Below are 18,158 nucleotides of genomic sequence, written 5' to 3' on the forward strand. Positions count from 1 at the left end.
CCATGCTGCTGCTTTTCTTTTTAACTACACCTATATTAATCTTTGGCTATCCTGACAGAAGGGATCTGTGTTTGTGGAATTTTCCACATTGCTTCTGCGTAAGCATATAAGAATAAATCACAGTGCCTTAGTACATGTATCATGTTCCCATGTTTTAGCTCTGAATATATCTATCTCATAGGCTGCCTGTCTAATTACATGTGCCATCTGTGGGCACCTGGCCATACTGTATCAGTAACAGGCTCTATTCACTACCAAAAAAAAGTTGTTAAACTTCTTTTCTACTTAGTTGACTGCAAGTATGAGCCAAAGTAATACTCTGACTGTCACAGGGTGATTTTCTCAAGAAAAACCGCAAGTGTGGCAAGTTTGCTCAAACTAGATTATTTACATTCAAACCCCTGTCCTATAAATTCTCCTTCTTTTCCACACAGTCAGTGCAAAGAAGCAACACTCTGCATGCACCCCAGCAGCTGGGCTATTCCTCCCCAGCAAGTGAGAGTTTGGCCATCTGTAGCCTCATCTCAGGTGCTGCTGAAGGAGAAGAGGCTATCTGGCGCAGTGCAATACTGTGTCCCTCTCTTTCTCTGAGCCTATAGACAGCTGCAACCTGAGAGAGCAAAGATGTCTTTAAAATACTCTCAAGCCATCCCCTCCTGCCTAAAACTTGGCTGAGGGGAGGAATGCTGTATCAAGACCATCACTGCAGGAAAGTTATCTTTTGTTTAGACAACTCTAAGTGAGATTGGTGTTACATTTACCAGTGCAATAAACCGTTTCTAAAGTACCCACCATTTAGTTTCCAAGATCTAGTACTGCTTTCATCCTTCTCGAAAGTGATCCAGAAGATGGAATTTAACAAGAAAAGAGAAGCTATGGAGGGTTTGTAAGAGAAAGTCTATAAAAAACCTCCTATATAATAAATAGAAAATCAATAAGGAAGGAAATATTTCCAAACTTTGAGGAGTAATTGCAGGCCACAGAGGGGAAGAAATAAACAGAAAAAGAAGTAGAGTTCCTTTAAAGAAGAAAGTATGCATAGTTAAGCCTTACTTTTTTTTTTTTTTTCCCCCCAGAAAATAGTGCCAGAACTGTTAGAGGTTGAGCTAAGCCTACATGGGCCAAATTCTGCCTCAATTTGTTAGCAGTCACCCAGCTGTTAGGACAAATATGAACAATCTAAGATGGTGCATCACATTTTTATTTTAAAATGTGATCTTCAACAGCCTATCTGCAAGTTACTTGGTCACCAGTAAGGCTAGTCTGATTCATGGCAGATACTTCTTTTTCATGTGTTGATAGTGATCAGTAAGAGGATCTGTGGCTCCTTGAAGCAGATTGTTTGCCTCTTTCCAAAGGTGGAGGGACAAGGCTTGTACTAATGAGAAAATTCTTGTGCAGTTCAACTGAGGCACAGCAAACCCCCTGTAGTACTTCTGTTCTGCATAGCACATTTCTCCTCAGAGAGGTTGCAAGGCAGGAAGATACACGCCTGTGATGCAAGTAAACAGGCTTTTTGTATACAGGTGGTGCCTGTGCATGTAACCCCCATCTGTGTCCTGTGCTCACAAGCCTTCTGCTCCCAGTGGGCTAATCCAGCTCCTACTGAAGGATTTGAGCTCACCTAGGTACACATATGCCTTGTCTCCTGAGCAGAGAGAGATGCTTCCAGCTGGGATGCAGAAATTTTATCTGGGATTACATCCTCCAAACCCCTATCTTGGAGTCTGGTACAAGAGGACTTTCTCCTTTTATAAACACCCCTACAGTAGAAGGAACACAGCTTGCCCAATAGCACAGCCATCTCTCTAGTCTGTAGAGCTGGCTGAATCCCAGAAGAAGGCTTAAATTGGAGATTAAGACAAAGAAAGCTGAAATTTGAAACAATTTCCCAACATTTTAATAGTTTTCCAGTTAGTTTTAGTTAGTAAACATTTGACTGTTTTCCATTTTTAAAGCTTCTGCTGCTGAAATCCAGAGCACACATTAATCCATCAGACAACCTGTGCCTCAAGCACAACTGAGAACTTTTCCCTGCAACCCAGGCATTCAAGTGGGGATGGGTACTTGATGTATGCTAACAAGCTTAGGTTGAGCTTAAATATGAACAGAGGTTCCAGCTGAGGTCCTTTGTTCCTGTGGGAGAATTTGTCTTGCTTGCTGCTATTCAAAGGTAAGGCTTTCTGAGGTTGTTTCATGTTGTTCACAGATACAATTGTCCTTCAGTAGTTACGCAGATTTAGGCGGTTGCAGTGTGTGATTCAGACAAACCATATGCCCCTGTGACGTAGCACACGTGACTTCATGACTGGTCTGAGCTTACTGTGACAACATCAGTGCCTCAGAAACAGAGTGCCCCACAAGATACTAGGGTGTTGCTGATGGATGGAAAGGGTTTAACAAGGTTTAATTTTGCACTGGTACTAGGGTGAGTAATCAAGAATAGATCTTTAAAGTATTTTCAATTATAGACTTAGCTACAGAAGCAAACTTCTATGCTTCTAGAAAATTTTCCTTCCCAGGGGGTTAATGTGTATGCATGAAGACTATGGAAAAGAACACATGGACAAAAATAAATAGAAGGAGTAAAAGTCAAGAGAGAAAGGTGAAAAAGGTGAAAATACCAGTAAATAAAAGTACTGTGCTTATATTCTTGTGTGTAAGGCCAGGTCTGGGCCTGGCTTTGAATTGTAACTTTCTTTCGCTCCAAAATCCTCTACTTTGAGCTTTACGCTTGCCACTAAGCCTTCTAACAAAGGTCTGGGGCAAATCAGCAAGCTTTGGGCTCTGCTGTGCAGTTTGAAAAGCTTGGGAGATGCTCCTGAGGATCTCTTGGCTAATATCAGACCTTTCCCTTCAGAGGCAGACCAGGGAGGGTAGTACAGCTAAGCTCTGAGCTGGACTTTAGTGCTGGCAGTCTTTCTTCTGTCTCAGACTCTTCCCTTGCTGGCAGGCAGTGTCAGCAGGCTCACTGAGATGAAGATCAGCCTGGTTCAATACACACAGGCAGGGCTGAGGTGGTCAAAGAGAGGAAGGAATGAAGCTGAGTTGTTGAAAATCCTGTGAGACGTAGTACAGCTGAACCCAGACCAAATGATACTGGACGTGTATCACGTGTAACGAACAGGATGAAAGAGTTTCTCCTTCTGACAACCTCTTGTAACTACCAGCTCTTATGCTAGAAACAAATTACTGCTACAACACATAGCAAGGCAGAAGCAAAGAGATGTGAACACTGCAAGGGACAGCCTCTTGCTCTAATAAGAGATGAGTTGCCTAGGGACGGAACAGAGAATGGTGACCTAGCCATATGCCACCCTATATGGTAACTTGACTGTGAACATCTGTTATCGAGTCAAAAAGGCTGGGAAGGGAACTCGCTCACTTAGGTGCCCATGGCCAGCTTTGCGTTCCTTTAGGGTAGGAAGGTGGAAGTATGAGACCTCCCTTGGGGTGAGACAAAGGAGAAAGGAAATCCATGGACACATCAGATGCAAGAGGACAAATGTAAGTACAAAATAAGTGGGGAGAAAAATCACACGTTACTTAACCTGTTGTGAGGCTGCAATGCAAGGAGTGGTTCTAGGGGTTTTTATGTTATCATATCATATATTCAGGGCACCATACCTGAGGTTTTTATTGCAATGACTGCTCGGTCTGTCAAGATAGAGTCCATGAAACAGTTTGAATTTTAAAAAAAAACAACTTTTTTTTTCTGCCTAAAATGAAAATTTGCTAGTATTTGTCACAAAAGTTAAAAAGAATATAGGTTTAGCAGCTCAATGTTAAACACTTTTGAAAATTAGTATAAAGTCTTTCAAAAAAATTTATTTTCTATTTTCTTGCAAAGATGCTAGTACATGTTTGGACACGTTACATTGGACCTTTTTCCTTTAGCAAGCAGCTAGAAGCAGTATTTGTTACAGCAATCTCATTTCAGTGGCACTTCACTTTGTAAACTCTGCATTTTCCTGTTATACCACTAGGTGTGAGTGTTGGAGCTTTTTCTGTTGTTGGTTTTGCAGTAATGTGTATGAAAGTTGCTATCGTGTGTCCTGCTGAATTCCCAGTCGCTCAAGCAATTCCCAGCTGAACCGTGATGACTATCCAGTGTGCAAATGGAAAATCACTAAGTGACTGCCGGCTCCATGATACAGCACCCGTTTGCAGAGCAAAGTACCCCAGCTGCCTGTGAAACTGGCTCTTACATCCATTTTGCCAGCTGTACATGCACGTACTGGGGAGCGGGGGTCCCTGCTGCACAGTTTTGTGTGACTTCTGCAGAGATGAGGAACCCAGAGTTGGAATTTGAAGGGAAAAAGTCACTGGGAGACCTCAGAGAATTTCAGAAATTAATTGTGGGAGGCAGGTGTAGAGAAGGGAGACTAATCTGCTTGAATGGAAAAGATGGGCAGTACCATGTTTAACAGGAGAGAGGAAAAGTAGGGAGCAAAGCTCGGGAGACAAGAACTGGTGCAGCAGCAGGTTGGAGCAGGCCCACCAGGCAGCAAATACTCATCCTCACTCTGAGCTCACTTCGCTCAGGCACATTCGGTCATTGAGAGGAAAGATAGCGGCGGTTAATTTGACAGGACGGTTTGTCTCCCTGCTGTGTTTCCACTTTGTTTTCTGTCTGTCTTGCTCCCATTGCAGGCATTTCTGGAGGAGTTTATCTTCCTGCCATCACCTCTCCAACTCCATCCACTTAAGTTTTCTTCCATCATTTTCCCTGTTTACTTTATGTCCCCTTGTTATTTCTTAACTAAGCATTCTGCTGGGAATCTTCAAATTGATTACTTATTTCTGTATGGTGGGTTTTGCCTCTGTGCAGTAAATCACTACTAAAGAAATAGTTCTTTCTGTCTCTGGTGTCTGTATCCACTGGTTGATAAATGTCCATCAAGACTATCTATAAATGGTTTCAAATTATGTGTACAACTTTAGAAGCTTGGCTGAAATAGATTGAATCAGACATAAATTTATAAACTCCTCAAAGGTAAACATGTTCTGGAATTTGTGGTGAATTTTCGATTTGACTAGCTGTAGAGATATGCTGAGATACTGACCTATTTCAGACAAGCCAGAGGTAAAAAAGCCATAGAAAATTACTGCAGACTTTTAATCATGTTAAAATGTAGGTAAAAGTAGTATTGATCCCAACCTTAGCAAAGGTTGGTAGATTTTGAAAGAAAATTGGAGATATTTGGGAACTTTTTGCCCCTTTATTTTAACTCAGCAGCTAAGTGAGAGAATTCAGAATCAGGCCAATTTTACAAAAACATTAAGTGTTGGAAAATTAAATTAAGTATAACACATTACAGTGGTGCGTTGAACAGTTGCATCTCATACAGAACTTAGGCAAGCAGGGATCCAAATTTTGTCCTGTGGCATGTAGGTACACTAGTAAAAATAAAAAGTATAGTATAATGTGCCCAAAGATGGTACCCCTTTTGAATCCTAAACAAAAGTCCTAGCAAAGAATGGCCTTCACATGGAAGCATAAGCTGTCAAAAACAATACTACAATTAAATACCAGTAATCATAAATTTATTGCATAATTTAAGAAAATCTTGCACAACTGAAAGATAAAAAGTAGGAATTAGCCTCCAAGCAGCAATATATTTAAATATCTAAATGAAATTCCTTTACACAAGAGAGAAACTGCTATTTATAACATGAAGGCAAATCTCTATCGTGAGGTTAAGAACAGCAAAAAATAACCAGCGCATTTTACTTCATTTTCAAATGTCAGGAGTTAAATTGGGAAAATTTGCGTGTGGCTAAATGAGCTGTGGTTTGGGCCCACTCCTTTGTGCCAATCAGGTGTACTGCAAGCCATGTGGAAAGAGGTGAATGAGGTGTGATGTTGTGCCCAGAAAGGGGATCCTTCCTCTCTGCTTGTGCTTTCAGGCAGTGTTACTGTCTGAATTACAAAGCCTCTCTCTGATCCTGCAGGAGAGAAGGCTTTTGCACATCTTAAGGCGTTACATAGTAGAGGTATGATCTAGTCTCAGGCTGATTTCTTCTATGGGAATGTTCCAAATGACATCTAATATTTAACCATAACTGAGACATTTAGAACCAAACATGTTTAGACTAACTGATGTTTTATAACAGCTACTTCCCCCATTTTCTAGCAGTTTATCACTTTTAACTCCATGTAGTTCAAAAATTAACATCAGATTTTTCTGTTTTATTTGGCTTTCTTAATCCATAGGTAAAAATCTTGGTCACAGATCCATCCTGTTAAATTCTGTAAGGATGATGGCCATTTTTCACCGGAGCTCACATAGTCCCAAAGTCCCTCTTAAGCACTGGAACTGAAAGGATCCCTACACCTCATATTGGCACATGTCACAATACAGCAATCTTTTGTAAACTTTCAATAAATTCACTAGAATTCTGAGTTCAATACTATCCTACCATAGAGATACAAAGTACAGAAATAGGAGGTGAATTCCAGCAACCCGAACATCAGGCTGAAATAACATGCCAAAATATGAAACAACGTAGGTCAGAACTTACAATATATTCCTGTTCATAATGAGACCACTCACTAAACATAACATTTTTAGCATCTGAATAGAAAATAAATTAATAGAGAAAACTTCTGTTTCAGGAAAGAGTGAGTACAATGCAGGAGATGGATATTTTTAACTCGCCACTGTCTAAGTGGGAGGGGTTACTAACAATCAAAACTACATGTTGATAACCCAAAACATAGTCGTGGTCATTTGTGTATGTAATTATGGGATCAGAAATTCACAAATATATCTTTTGGCAGTACGACAGACTTCATCCACCCACTTGCCTTGTGATGATTGAGAAAAAAAGACACAGTTTTCGCGCTTCCCCCCATTTGGTTGGGCACGATCCCAATTGAAGTACTGTAGAGCCATGCCATTGACATCAACAAATTTCCCTTCATTTATCATGTCATTGACACCCAACCAAAACTCAGACACTCTAGGCATACTTTTCTTGCCATAATCTCGAAGAGTGTTTGTTTCATCATTATTCCTTGGGATAGCCAGTGTCCCTCCCTTGGCTATGCAGTCTTCGTTGGCTTCATGAAAATGTTTGGTGCCTTCTGATACGAGGTAGCACTTCTTATGGGCCTTTGTCCCACGAAGACAAACTGTGAATAGATATTGGTTTGCATGTTCAGTAAAAGCTTGGGCTATAGCTTTGAATAATGTTTCCTAAAATGGTAATCTTCTAAAGGTATGTTGGGAATTAAGCAGACGAGTCCCTCAGCAAGTGAAAGGGTCTTGCCTCCACAGAGTGGGCCTGAAAGTAGCAGTAAGATCAGACTTTCCTGCTATTCATCCTGTTCCCTGTAGGACCTTGTATGCAGCCAGCATGTTGGCGTGCCTTTGGGGAATCTGAACAGACTGCTCACAGGCACTCTGCAAAGCACCTAGGACTACAAGGGATGGCCAAAAGCAGAGCATGCTCTTACAGCTGCTCCAGAGAAAAGGAAGGCCAGACAGAGCTGTGATCTTAACACCATGAAGTGCTTTGGAGATTCTTTCCTGTGTTTATGCTGATAAACCTCTGGCATGATCTTGAGCCCCAGATTCCCTCCAGCAATGTAATTCTCTCAAGGATTTTTTTTATTTTGCTGTTTCAGAATGCTAAAATATAACCCAGGCCTGTTGTCAGTATATCTTACATCGCCTTTTAGCAAATAGTCCTGCCTTCACACATTTTTACCTTATTTCATCAGTCTTAAAACTGGTGGAATGGATGAGGTATGGATGTTTGTATTGTTTGCAGATGTGAGTTTGTCATCAGGAAATCTATACTTGGCTTCATAGTAGAGACAGAGAGAGAGATCTAAAGGTCTTTTCATATTTATGATGTTTAAGTGCCAAAGAAAAGTAAAGTTTTATGAATTAACTAAGCCTAGATCCTAGCAAACAAAGGCAGGACAGAAAAGTGCTATTTTAAATGTGTCCTGCTCATGTGAAAAATATTGTTTTGAAATTTATAACACAAATCTCTGTCTGGATGATTGATAAAAGTATATTTTCACCTGCAGAAGAGTACACATTCACCTCTTCAGTTCTTAGTTTCTGGTCTTTCCAGAAAAGTCTATCCCTTCAAACTCTAAATTCAAATGAGATAAAGTGCCTTCAATCTATAAACACTTTCAAAAAGTGTACACTTATTACTGAGCTTGCATGACAATCTGAGTTAAATAATCTAAACATTTGCATTTATAAATCTGTTTGCTTTTAGTTCTACTGGAACATACCAGGGAAGTCTTGATGTAAAGTCCAAATATACTAGAACGTTCATTTGGCATATGCTCTGTAACTGGAATTGCCTTGCAGAACTGCTGTCAGACTTCTTCCAGTCCAAGGTCTGTGTGGGCAGGCTTGCAGGAGTGACTCCTTAAAATTTGGTTTCCAGCTCTCCTAATGCAGATATGTGAAAAACTGATTCTCCTAAGGAAAATACTTGCAAGAAGAGAACTCTCCATGAAGGAGTGTTCCTTCTCGGCTGCAGAAGGTAGCAAAGGCCTTTAATAAACTCCGGTAACAATTATTTTTAGAATCCTGCATGCGACTACTTCCAGATTATTTCATTTATTGCTTAAACTCATCTTGTACTTATATTAGAAATATTATCGTGAAACAATATGAACATCTTCTGTCCTGATGTTTTCTATAATCTGTTTCTAATTCCTGTCATCTGTTCTTGTAAAAAAGTAATTATGTATCTGATCAACAGGATATGGAAATCCACTTTGGACCATATCCTGTATGTTTCAATTTTTTAGTATTTCCAGTTGTAGTATTCATTGCATTCCTTAGCTGCATTTTCAGGGTCATCATTTTATATTAGGGCTTATCCTTCAAATTTTAACCTTTCCAACTGCTAATGGCCAAAGAAACGTAATGAACATATTTGCTAAATGTTGAATTCTTTAACAAATTTATATTCATGGGAAAGGTCAGAGAGACCTTATCTACTTCAACAATGCTGCAGTAATGATGGAGACTGGTCCTTTTTAGGGAGAAAGTATGTGCTGCTAAAAGGCATGTAGCAACATTTCGTGGTATATAGAAAGGAGACCTAGGAAATTCAAGCAAAAGAAGAAATCAGATTGTAATGTGTGTCTTGGAAATGTCCATAAGCTAAAAAAGCAGCTCCTTTTTCAAGTATCACAAGGTCAATAATAAATGCAGTCAGAGCTAGAGGGGTGATAGATCTCTTTTTGCCAAATTTAGAATCCAGTTGAACAGTGTGGGTTCTGAATTTAGAATATAGCTCAGAATAAGTTTTGAGGATAGAAAATCTCCCGGCTCTGGTTTCTTTTCTAAGCCAGTGCATGATTACTCTCAAGCTCCTTCTGGAAGCAATACAAGAATTACTTTTAAACAAGAGTTACTTGTCTAGGACAGGCTGCCTCTTTTAAGAAACCTCTAAAGTCTTCTTATAAGAAATCTAAAATAAAAATATTTTGTAAAGCTCAAAAAGCTCTATGTAACCCGAGATGTAAAACAGGGCAACCCAGATATTACCATCCCTAAGGAAAATACGTTCTGTTTCATGTGAATGATGTAATTTCCTCTGTAGTGTCCTCTTGTACATGTTTAAATGCCAAGTTTCGTGTCAACAACTGTGAAAAAGCACAACTGTCTAGTTGGTGCATGTGTATTTACCCTTCTTGTTTTGTTTGGAAATTTCCATCTGGCTATTTAAATACTTAAAGGACTCTGCACATTTGATACAGGATATTTCTGAACTCACACTGGGTATTACTTTGAAGTTTCATGGCAACATTCACATTTGAATGTCGCAAACTGCACCCTTTAAAAAGGCTCAGTCCTTTTAGCTTCCCTTTGGGGTATTCTCAACCTTTTCCATGAATATTTTTGCCTTGTGAGCCCCTGTTCATATCAAAGCTGGGGGCCTAACTCATTGACCACCTAAACTCCCAAACCCAGCAACCCTCATTGTGTTGCCTTTGATTATACCTAAAAATCACAGCTTGGGGTTGTGCATAGCAAAGACAAAAGTAGTTCTTGCTCCAGATTAGTTCTTGCTCTTAGTGAAGAATTGTCACTTGTACGCCATTAGTTCAGACTTGATTTTACTTGAATGCTTCCTTCAACACTGGTCTCACCATTACAGCTATGGCATACCATGCCCTCAAGGTGTTTTATTTCTCAGTCACAAATCCCCATTAAAGAAAAGGATGGGTGTGAAGGAGAGAGGAAAGGCAGGGATAACTTTTGGAAGCCATTGACCAGTGTAAGCTGCTTTACCTGTCTGAAGTGCTTGCATTTCTTTCAGAGCATTTACTTCTCGCCACAATTTGTCAATCTGGGTCTTTAGGTCATCTTTTTCTTGAATAAAAGAAATATAGAGAAATTAACAGATACACACACACAAATATATATTTTAAAAATTATGTGTTAAAAGCTGGTTCAAAATATCATGGGTTTCTGCATTGCTGAGATATGTTTTGATTTCTTTTAAAGATTTTTCCTTAATGAAAGGACTCCTGTAGGGTTCCTATAAAAAACAGGAGGAATGCACCTTTACCTTTCACCCTCATAGTTTGAACCTCATTTTCAGTTGGACTGTATCCTAGTAACTGTTTGAAAACCATGGATTGTTGCAGCTAATCGTTATTTAGCATGCCAGTATCTAATTTACAGCAAAACTTGCTTATTTACTTTTGAACCTGTACACCGTGGTGTATATATATGACATACAAATAATAGCAGGACACAAGTTGTGTTTATTCAAAGAAATGTTATTTCTGTGAGCATGAAAGTTTCACACAATTCTTGTTTTAACACAGTGAGGAACAACTAATATAATCCAACTTCATAGTCTGAATGCGGACAAGCTTGCTGAGCTGCAATTTCCCTCCCCAAGAGGAGCCTTCCTCTCTCTGTCAGTACAGAGAGGGCCTGGTGACTTCAGTCACACAAATTCAGGCTGAATCACCTTTTGTAGCACTTGCAAAAGCACCAAGAAGATGGTGGGACAAGAAAAGAAGCTGATTTGCACATAACTCCATTTTCGTGTCCTCTTTTCCATTCTTTTTACTTAATCATTATCATATTCCATCACCATCAAACAGCTAGCAGGCATGTTTCCATTGCACAAGATGACAATATGACTGCAGCAGTAACCAGACCTTCAGAAGCCACAGTAATGAACATGAGGAATAAATAAGTTCTTTCACATGTAGCAGAACTAACAAAACCACAGTTCCTACAGATCTGTGTTACATCACCTAATCCTGCAGCAGCACCCCAGAAAGCTCATCTCTTCTCCATATTCCCTACTGCCTGTGGGGATAACCCCAGCTGTCCTTCATGACTCCCTCATTCCCCAAGGCAGGACTCCCAGTTCCCCAATCCATGTTACTCCCTGCCAGTCCCAGTTCACAAGAGCCCCTCCGTGTTCCTCTGCTTCCTGGAGGCAAAAAAGAGAACAAGCCGAGCTCCTGGTGCAACCTTTTCATAGTGGGACACTAATGCAGATTTTTTTTTTTTTTTTTTTTTTCTCCTCCATAAAATATTGGGAAATTTATCCTCAGGAACTCCATTCTTCTGCCAAATTGTTTTCAGGTTCAAAAGTTATTAGTGGAAGGTTGACAGACAAATGTGCTGGCAAAACAAGTGTATAAGCAGCCTGTCGTTAAGACACCAAGCTTAAAACCACAGAGATTCAAAAGGAGAAGGAAGTATATATAACTGTATAGCTCCAGAGCTGTGTAATCATGTTGTACAATGGCTTTATCAAAGCTGCGGTTTTTTCATTGACTAGGAATTTAAATATTTGCCATTAGTGTAACCTCCATCATACCCTCTTTTATTAGAAATAAGTCTTTAAATTAAATACACAGACATTTCCAAACAACATTCAGCGGTTTTGTATTTGCTCTGTAAGCTTTGCTCTGGGAATTTATGCTTCATCTTTTTCTGCTAATTCTTTTTCATTAGTTTGACTTGCCATTTCACAGTACTTTTCACACAAGTAAAGCAATATTCCACAAATATTAGACAGACATTCTGTTAAAATTAGGAAATGGTACCAAACTCTGAATAATAACTCTTGGGAGATGGAATGTTTTATTCTGCTCTTTTCTACCATATGTACATAAATTTCCATTCTTCTAATCTTAGTCAATCTAACTATGTAACTAAGAATGATCGGCCAGAGTCCTTGCTCAGCTGTACCTGTGAGTCCTAAATAATGTTGACAGAGATGAATAGGCATAACAGAGCAAAATATTTACAACTGTTACACAGCTCTATTTCCATAACTCATTCTGGCACCTTGGCTTTGCTAACTCACATAAAAATATTTTAAAGATGGATATAATAGAGGCTGGAATGTCTTTTGTCAATAAGCATTTGTTTAATGTTAGTTTCTGGTTCATGCAATGTTATTTAAGTACATAGTAAACTTGTGTAGTCGATAAGCTTCTATCCCTCCTCCCAGTTAAACCCCAGTACCTTTCACTCTACGTTTGCTGTGCTTCCTGGCTTTGAATTTGGAAGCCTGGCTGATGGTCTGATCCAGCAGTAGTATGCTTATGAGTAGAAAAATCATAAGTCCAGTTTGTGCCATGTCTCTCTTTAAAAACTTAAGAGAATCTCTTGAAGTTTCTTGTTTAGCAGCTACGAGAGCAAGTGACATAGACACATCTCAGTAGGGACTGACTGAGGTCAGTTTTATAAAAGTGTAGTGATAGGGTTGGCTGTACTCCTTGCTTACGAAATGTGTTTAAAACTTAAGCTGGCTGTAGCATAAGGCACTCCCTTGTTCTCACATCTCATCTGAAATTCCTGTTTCCATTTTGAGTTTAGCTGGGACAGGTTGCTTTTACAGAGGCTGGACCAGCACTGAACAGTGCACTGATTGCCGCTAGTAAGTGCCATATCTCCTGTTTTAACTTTGAAGCCAAAATGTATGGAAGAGAAGATGGATGCTCAAAAACACATTGTGCAATGCCAGCCTCAAGGAGAGGTGGCCAAACAATTTCTACAAATGTAATAGGCTCACCTAGCATGGCTCTGTCCCAGGCTGGTTAAGTCATGACAATGGTCATCATCTTATTTACACTGAAACAAAAAAAGAATGTCACCCCCTCAGTAAATGCAAACACTGCAGCTACACACACACAGAGTCTATATACATTGAGATCACATTATGCAAGATGTGCATTTATTATTTTATGAATAGTTAATAAATGCCTAATAGATATGACTGCATTTCTGATTAAGAACAGTTATGTGCTATCAGCAGGGTCTAGTCAAGGGAACAAAAGATAGTGATACTCTTCTAAAGGTTCCCAAGTCCTGACTATATGGTCAGAGGAAGAGTAAAGCACAAGATGCTTGAAGTAGGACAGTGTCTCTCTGGACTCTGGAGAGCTCTCTGCATTTGGATCTCTTCCATTTGCCCTTGGGCTCTGTTCAGTTTTGTGGGGCTGCCTTTTAACTGGGATTGCTGTAAGTGCTAGAACCTCTCACTGATTTTGGTGGACAACTGAAATTGTCACAATAATGTGCCCATCCATCACACTCTTTTTTTTTTTTTTTTTCCTTCCCCCCCACCCCGAGTAAGAGAGGGTTTGTTTAAAATGTTGACACCGAAGTTATCATTGGGTGATGGGGTGCTGACAGGCGCAGTTCATGCCATTCAGAGCTGTTGTTCCAGACATCTCTTTGCCATCTCTGCCTTGGTTACATTCTGCTCACAGTGCCAGATTTTTTTCGGAACTGTAACAGCAAGAGACTTATTACTTTATTAAATGAAAGCTGAAATTTAGGGACATGCTGTCACACTACATGACTGCATACGGGCTTTTTCCAACCCCCACATACAGTCTAAAAGCAATTCAGTACTTATAATGTAAAACACACGTACACCATCTGTTTTGGATACCTTTAAACAACTAACTGTATTCTAATAATCTATAACTGGTAAGCATCTATTAATCATTACTTAATAAACTTTTCATAAATGCATCCTGAGATAATAAAACTTAGTTTCAGTGGTCCTGCTTCAAAATATTGGAGTATGTTACATTGTGTAGGGAAACCTCTGGATCAACAATGTTAAGTCCTCAATGCTACTACAGAGCGTAGCACACCAGAGATGGTTATTACAGGGTCCCACCCACCCAGAACTGTCTAACAAATCACTCGCACAGCTGCACATTTCAGTACACAGTTAAATGTGGAAAGGACTGTCATTCCAACTGGCACACCAGAAACTGAAATGTGAGCTGTCGGAGAGGAAAACAAGGAGCTTTGCAAGGGTCTAGTTCAAAATTTAATCTGTCATTTAGAACTAACCCTAAGTTCAGGGTTGATCCATATTTTATCCTAGTGATATTGGGGCATCAATATAAGTTAATTAATAGCAGACAGCTGAATCAATAACTGCCTCCAGTTAGTTTTTCACTTGGTGCCTTCTCAGAGGTTGTGGAATTGCACATGGAGCTGATCCTGAACCACTGCAGCTTGTAGCCTGACATATTAAACTAGTGCTAATTTTGGGCTACCTTGGTAAGGGAGCTGTAAACCCCTGGAGCTTTTTCATGTGGAGCTTAGCTGTCCCACAGGCTTTGAGAGAGGCAGGACCAGTAGCTGGGGTCAGAAAGAATTTGTGTGTGTGTGTTTAAGGGCTCAGTACCAGAATGTATTTGTTCCTGCTCCTAGGAACTTGAGTTTTCTAACACAGGCTTTCTTTTCTTCCTGTGAAATGAGTCTGACAGAAAAAGATTTGTACTCTACTGAGGCAAGCACACAAATCACTAGAAATGGAGGTATAAAGAAAACACAGATTTGGTATTCTGAGAGTTCTTGGCCAAGAGCCTGAGTAAAAACTTGTGCTTTTTGGAGTATGCCATGTTATGTCCTTTTAAGAACAGACTGAAACTCTATTTTGAAAGCTTCATCCACCTCATTCAGTAGTCTCTCTGACCATTTTACCAGTCTGTGAGTAGCTCAGCTGGACTTCACTCCTAAAACCTGAATCACAAAGCTGTCCTTGCAGCTGACCAAAAGGGTATAGGGGCTTGTTTGTCTAGAATTTGTCTAGAGTACCTGAGAAATAGGTTTCACACTTATGACTAATCTATAGCAACTGAGGAAGCAAGTTTAACTTCTTGTATACAGTGTGTGGGCAGGAGAGTCAGAGAAGAGTCAAAATACTGCTGAGAAGACGTAAACTCCCAGTGCTACTGTGAGGAAGCAGGAAATGGAACCACATAGGAGGCCTAGAGTCTCACTGAAGTGAGTACCTGGTCTGTGTATCGTCTTGAAACCAGCATTACAATGTCATTTAGAGTTGTAATTTTTCTTTTACTAGCATAGTTATAGTAACGTTACACAGCCCAGAGAGTGAACACAGTTATATATGTATAGAAGTAATTTTTCCTGGGATAAATTATTCCTCTTTCCATATCAGAATGTATTATACAAATACCTTTCTAGCTGCACCCAGACTAGGATGGGATTGTGCTTTTTTTATTTACACCAGAGTAGTAGAACTTCTGTGTACAGACAAAATCGTGGTTTCTCTTGAAGAGCTTAGTTCACTTCAAAGCACTCTTGAAGTGCTTTGTTTGATAAGAAACATCTTGCAAAAGCCATAGCTGCTGTTATGCGCAGGCACCTGGGTTTTTGGCTCCTGTCTCTCCACCTCATTCTGTTTGCTTTCAGACAACCAAAGCATTCAGAGCATAAGCATCCTTTGGCAAAAGGTTTATTTCAGCTTCTCCACAGAGGCTCTTCAAGGTAAAAAGTCTATTCCCCTCAGAGACAGTTCTACCTTTATATGCTCCTGTAAACTAGCTCAGAAAAACTCTTCATACAGCTGTTTTTTCCTCTCCATTCTCAGCCATCACTGGGTTTGTGGAAAGAACATGCAATTGGGCACAGAGTATGAGAAGTTGATGTGAGATGAGGACTGGATGCTGGGCTGAGATCCTGAAGTAGGTCTGGCTGCAGAAGGGTTACATAGGGTTAAGATCCTATGTCGGGGGATCATGTCCTTTACTTACCTCCTGAGGTAGTAGAGCTAAAAACACTACTTGTAAAAAAAATCTTTAAAGAAAATTAGTGCTTCAGTCTGTTGAAAAGCAGACTGCTCACATGTTCCTAGTAGACTGGCTATGTTTTACTGAGACCTACAGTGCCCTCCATGCTTCAGAGCTAATTGTGTTGTGGCATCTTTGTCCAAATGGGAAACTGATGGGCTGTATTTCCTCATGAAATCACGGAAAACTTTTTTTTTTTTTCCCCCAGCATTTCAGTTCTGGAAAATTCAGTTCAGCATAGGATTTGAAAAAAAAAAGCTTGTATGTGGGTAATTATTTGCCCCTTCTACTTAGAGTATAAAGGGAAAATGAAAACTGATCAGAGCTGTTGCCAGGCTAAGGAATTTCAAGTGGGGCAATCTGAAGAGCCAGTATAGCCAACAAAAGTAGATAACACAAAGGATGCATCAGTCTTTATGACTGTCTCAATTGGTAAATGGGATCCACTGGTTGATTTTCATTTGTTTCAAGTAAATGTAACAAATTTTGCAAGTTCTGCTAGTCATAGATTATGTCGTGCATGGAAAATTACTGTATGCTTGGTTTCTTTGGCCTTGAAAAGTCTTGCAGTCTTTCTTAAGGATTTGATTGCAGTCCAACCAGGTATGAGGCAGGATTATGGCTGACATCCCAATACCAAAGTTATTTTGGGGAAATTTGTACAAACTGTATGTTTAGAAAAGGGCAGGGCTAACCTTATGGTATGTGAGGTTTTGTGAAACTTATTAATAATATTTTGGGGGTTTGCAATCAGTTCAGGTTTTTTCCTGTCATGCTAATTTCCTCTTTTGAAAGGAAATTTTCTGGCTACAAGCGATCTGCTCTGTCCATTAGAAACAAAGGAGGTTCCAGGTTTATTGCAAAACCAGACTGCCCACCAGTGACCTGCACTGAATGTCACTGAGTGTTGAAATGAGGGCATTCATGTCTTCTTTAGATTAAGTGATGCTGCTACCCCAAATGCGTGCCTCACCTTTGCACTATGGCACTGATAATGGGATTGATCAATAAATAAGCTTCTCGAGGTGGTATTTTTCCGTTCCAAAGCTAGCTGTTACTACCTACAGGTCTGGTGTTTTTCAATTCCCATGCTGTAAATACAAGCTTCAAAAAAATGAAGAAATTGGAGATATAAATAATGTATGTGTACTGAAAAGATGAATCAGGGCAGTATTTTGAGGTTATGGAATAAGTGCTTTTTGTATCTCTGATCTGGGGTCTTTGTCACAAAGCATCTCACGGCTGGGTCTTAGCAAGCAGAGAGGAGAGTAAACAATTTGCAAGAGGCAGCAGAAAGGCTTGTCTTGCATCTATCACACATATTTAAGGCAAATATCATTATCTTTCCTATGTGACCAAACTATCTCACCTGTACTCCTTTCATTCTCTTGTAATGGCAGGGAATATAGATTATAGGTTGTAAAGCTGAGAAAATACTGCTTATCAAAGTCAGAAGAAATTCAGAATTTAGAAAAGATTCACCAAATCTACATGAAGCAATGTTAGCAAAGCCATTGCACTCTTTTTTTGGTTACCTATCCAATGCCGCTCTGCACTAATAAAGTTGCCTGCTTACTGTGTTCAGATATCTCAAAGGAATGGCACAGTTGCCAAATCCTTTTTACTTCAGGCCTTTAGCTGTAAAAATAAGTAGCTACTGAGTGTTTTACTGACTGTCATTGCCTATTTCTTTAGGCAGGAAGGACTCCAAAGAAATAGCTATTTATTTAGAGATGAATGTTTTGATGGCTATGTGAAATGTGCAAAGAGAGCAAACCATAATCCCCCTCAAAACAGAGACTTTACAAATCAGCTGACTGTGTCATCTCTAAAGATAAGGGACTTTAGGAGAAAATTTAAAGCAGTTTCTTTGCAGTCCAGGTGCAAATAGAAGAGTTGAATGGGGTCTTTTAAAATGCTACTCCTGCGGACTTGGCAAAGTTTCCATGTTGGGAATTACTGGCAGCAGCTCAGCTTGTTTAGCCCTCGGGATGTGTGTGAGAATGTCTCTCTCTTTCTTTTGTAAACACAAATTACCTGTTGTGCTAATTTTTCTCCTGTAATGTTTACT

The 18,158-nt window shown here is 39.7% G+C and overlaps 1 protein-coding gene across 1 annotated transcript; it reads right to left on the reverse strand.

The window, feature by feature from the left end:
- Nucleotides 1–6,237: 6,237 nt before the first annotated feature.
- Nucleotides 6,238–12,706, reverse strand: CLEC3A (C-type lectin domain family 3 member A). Its single transcript, XM_030025818.1, has 3 exons — nucleotides 12,492–12,706; nucleotides 10,281–10,361; nucleotides 6,238–7,138 (listed from the first exon to the last, which is right to left on the reverse strand). The coding sequence occupies exons 1-3, from the start codon at nucleotides 12,673–12,675 to the stop codon at nucleotides 6,747–6,749; spliced, it is 657 nt and encodes a 218-aa protein (XP_029881678.1). The 5' UTR covers nucleotides 12,676–12,706; the 3' UTR covers nucleotides 6,238–6,746.
- Nucleotides 12,707–18,158: the final 5,452 nt, after the last annotated feature.

Source organism: Aquila chrysaetos, chromosome 9 (genome assembly GCF_900496995.4).
Source record: "Aquila chrysaetos chrysaetos chromosome 9, bAquChr1.4, whole genome shotgun sequence".
Lineage (NCBI taxonomy): Eukaryota > Metazoa > Chordata > Aves > Accipitriformes > Accipitridae > Aquila > Aquila chrysaetos.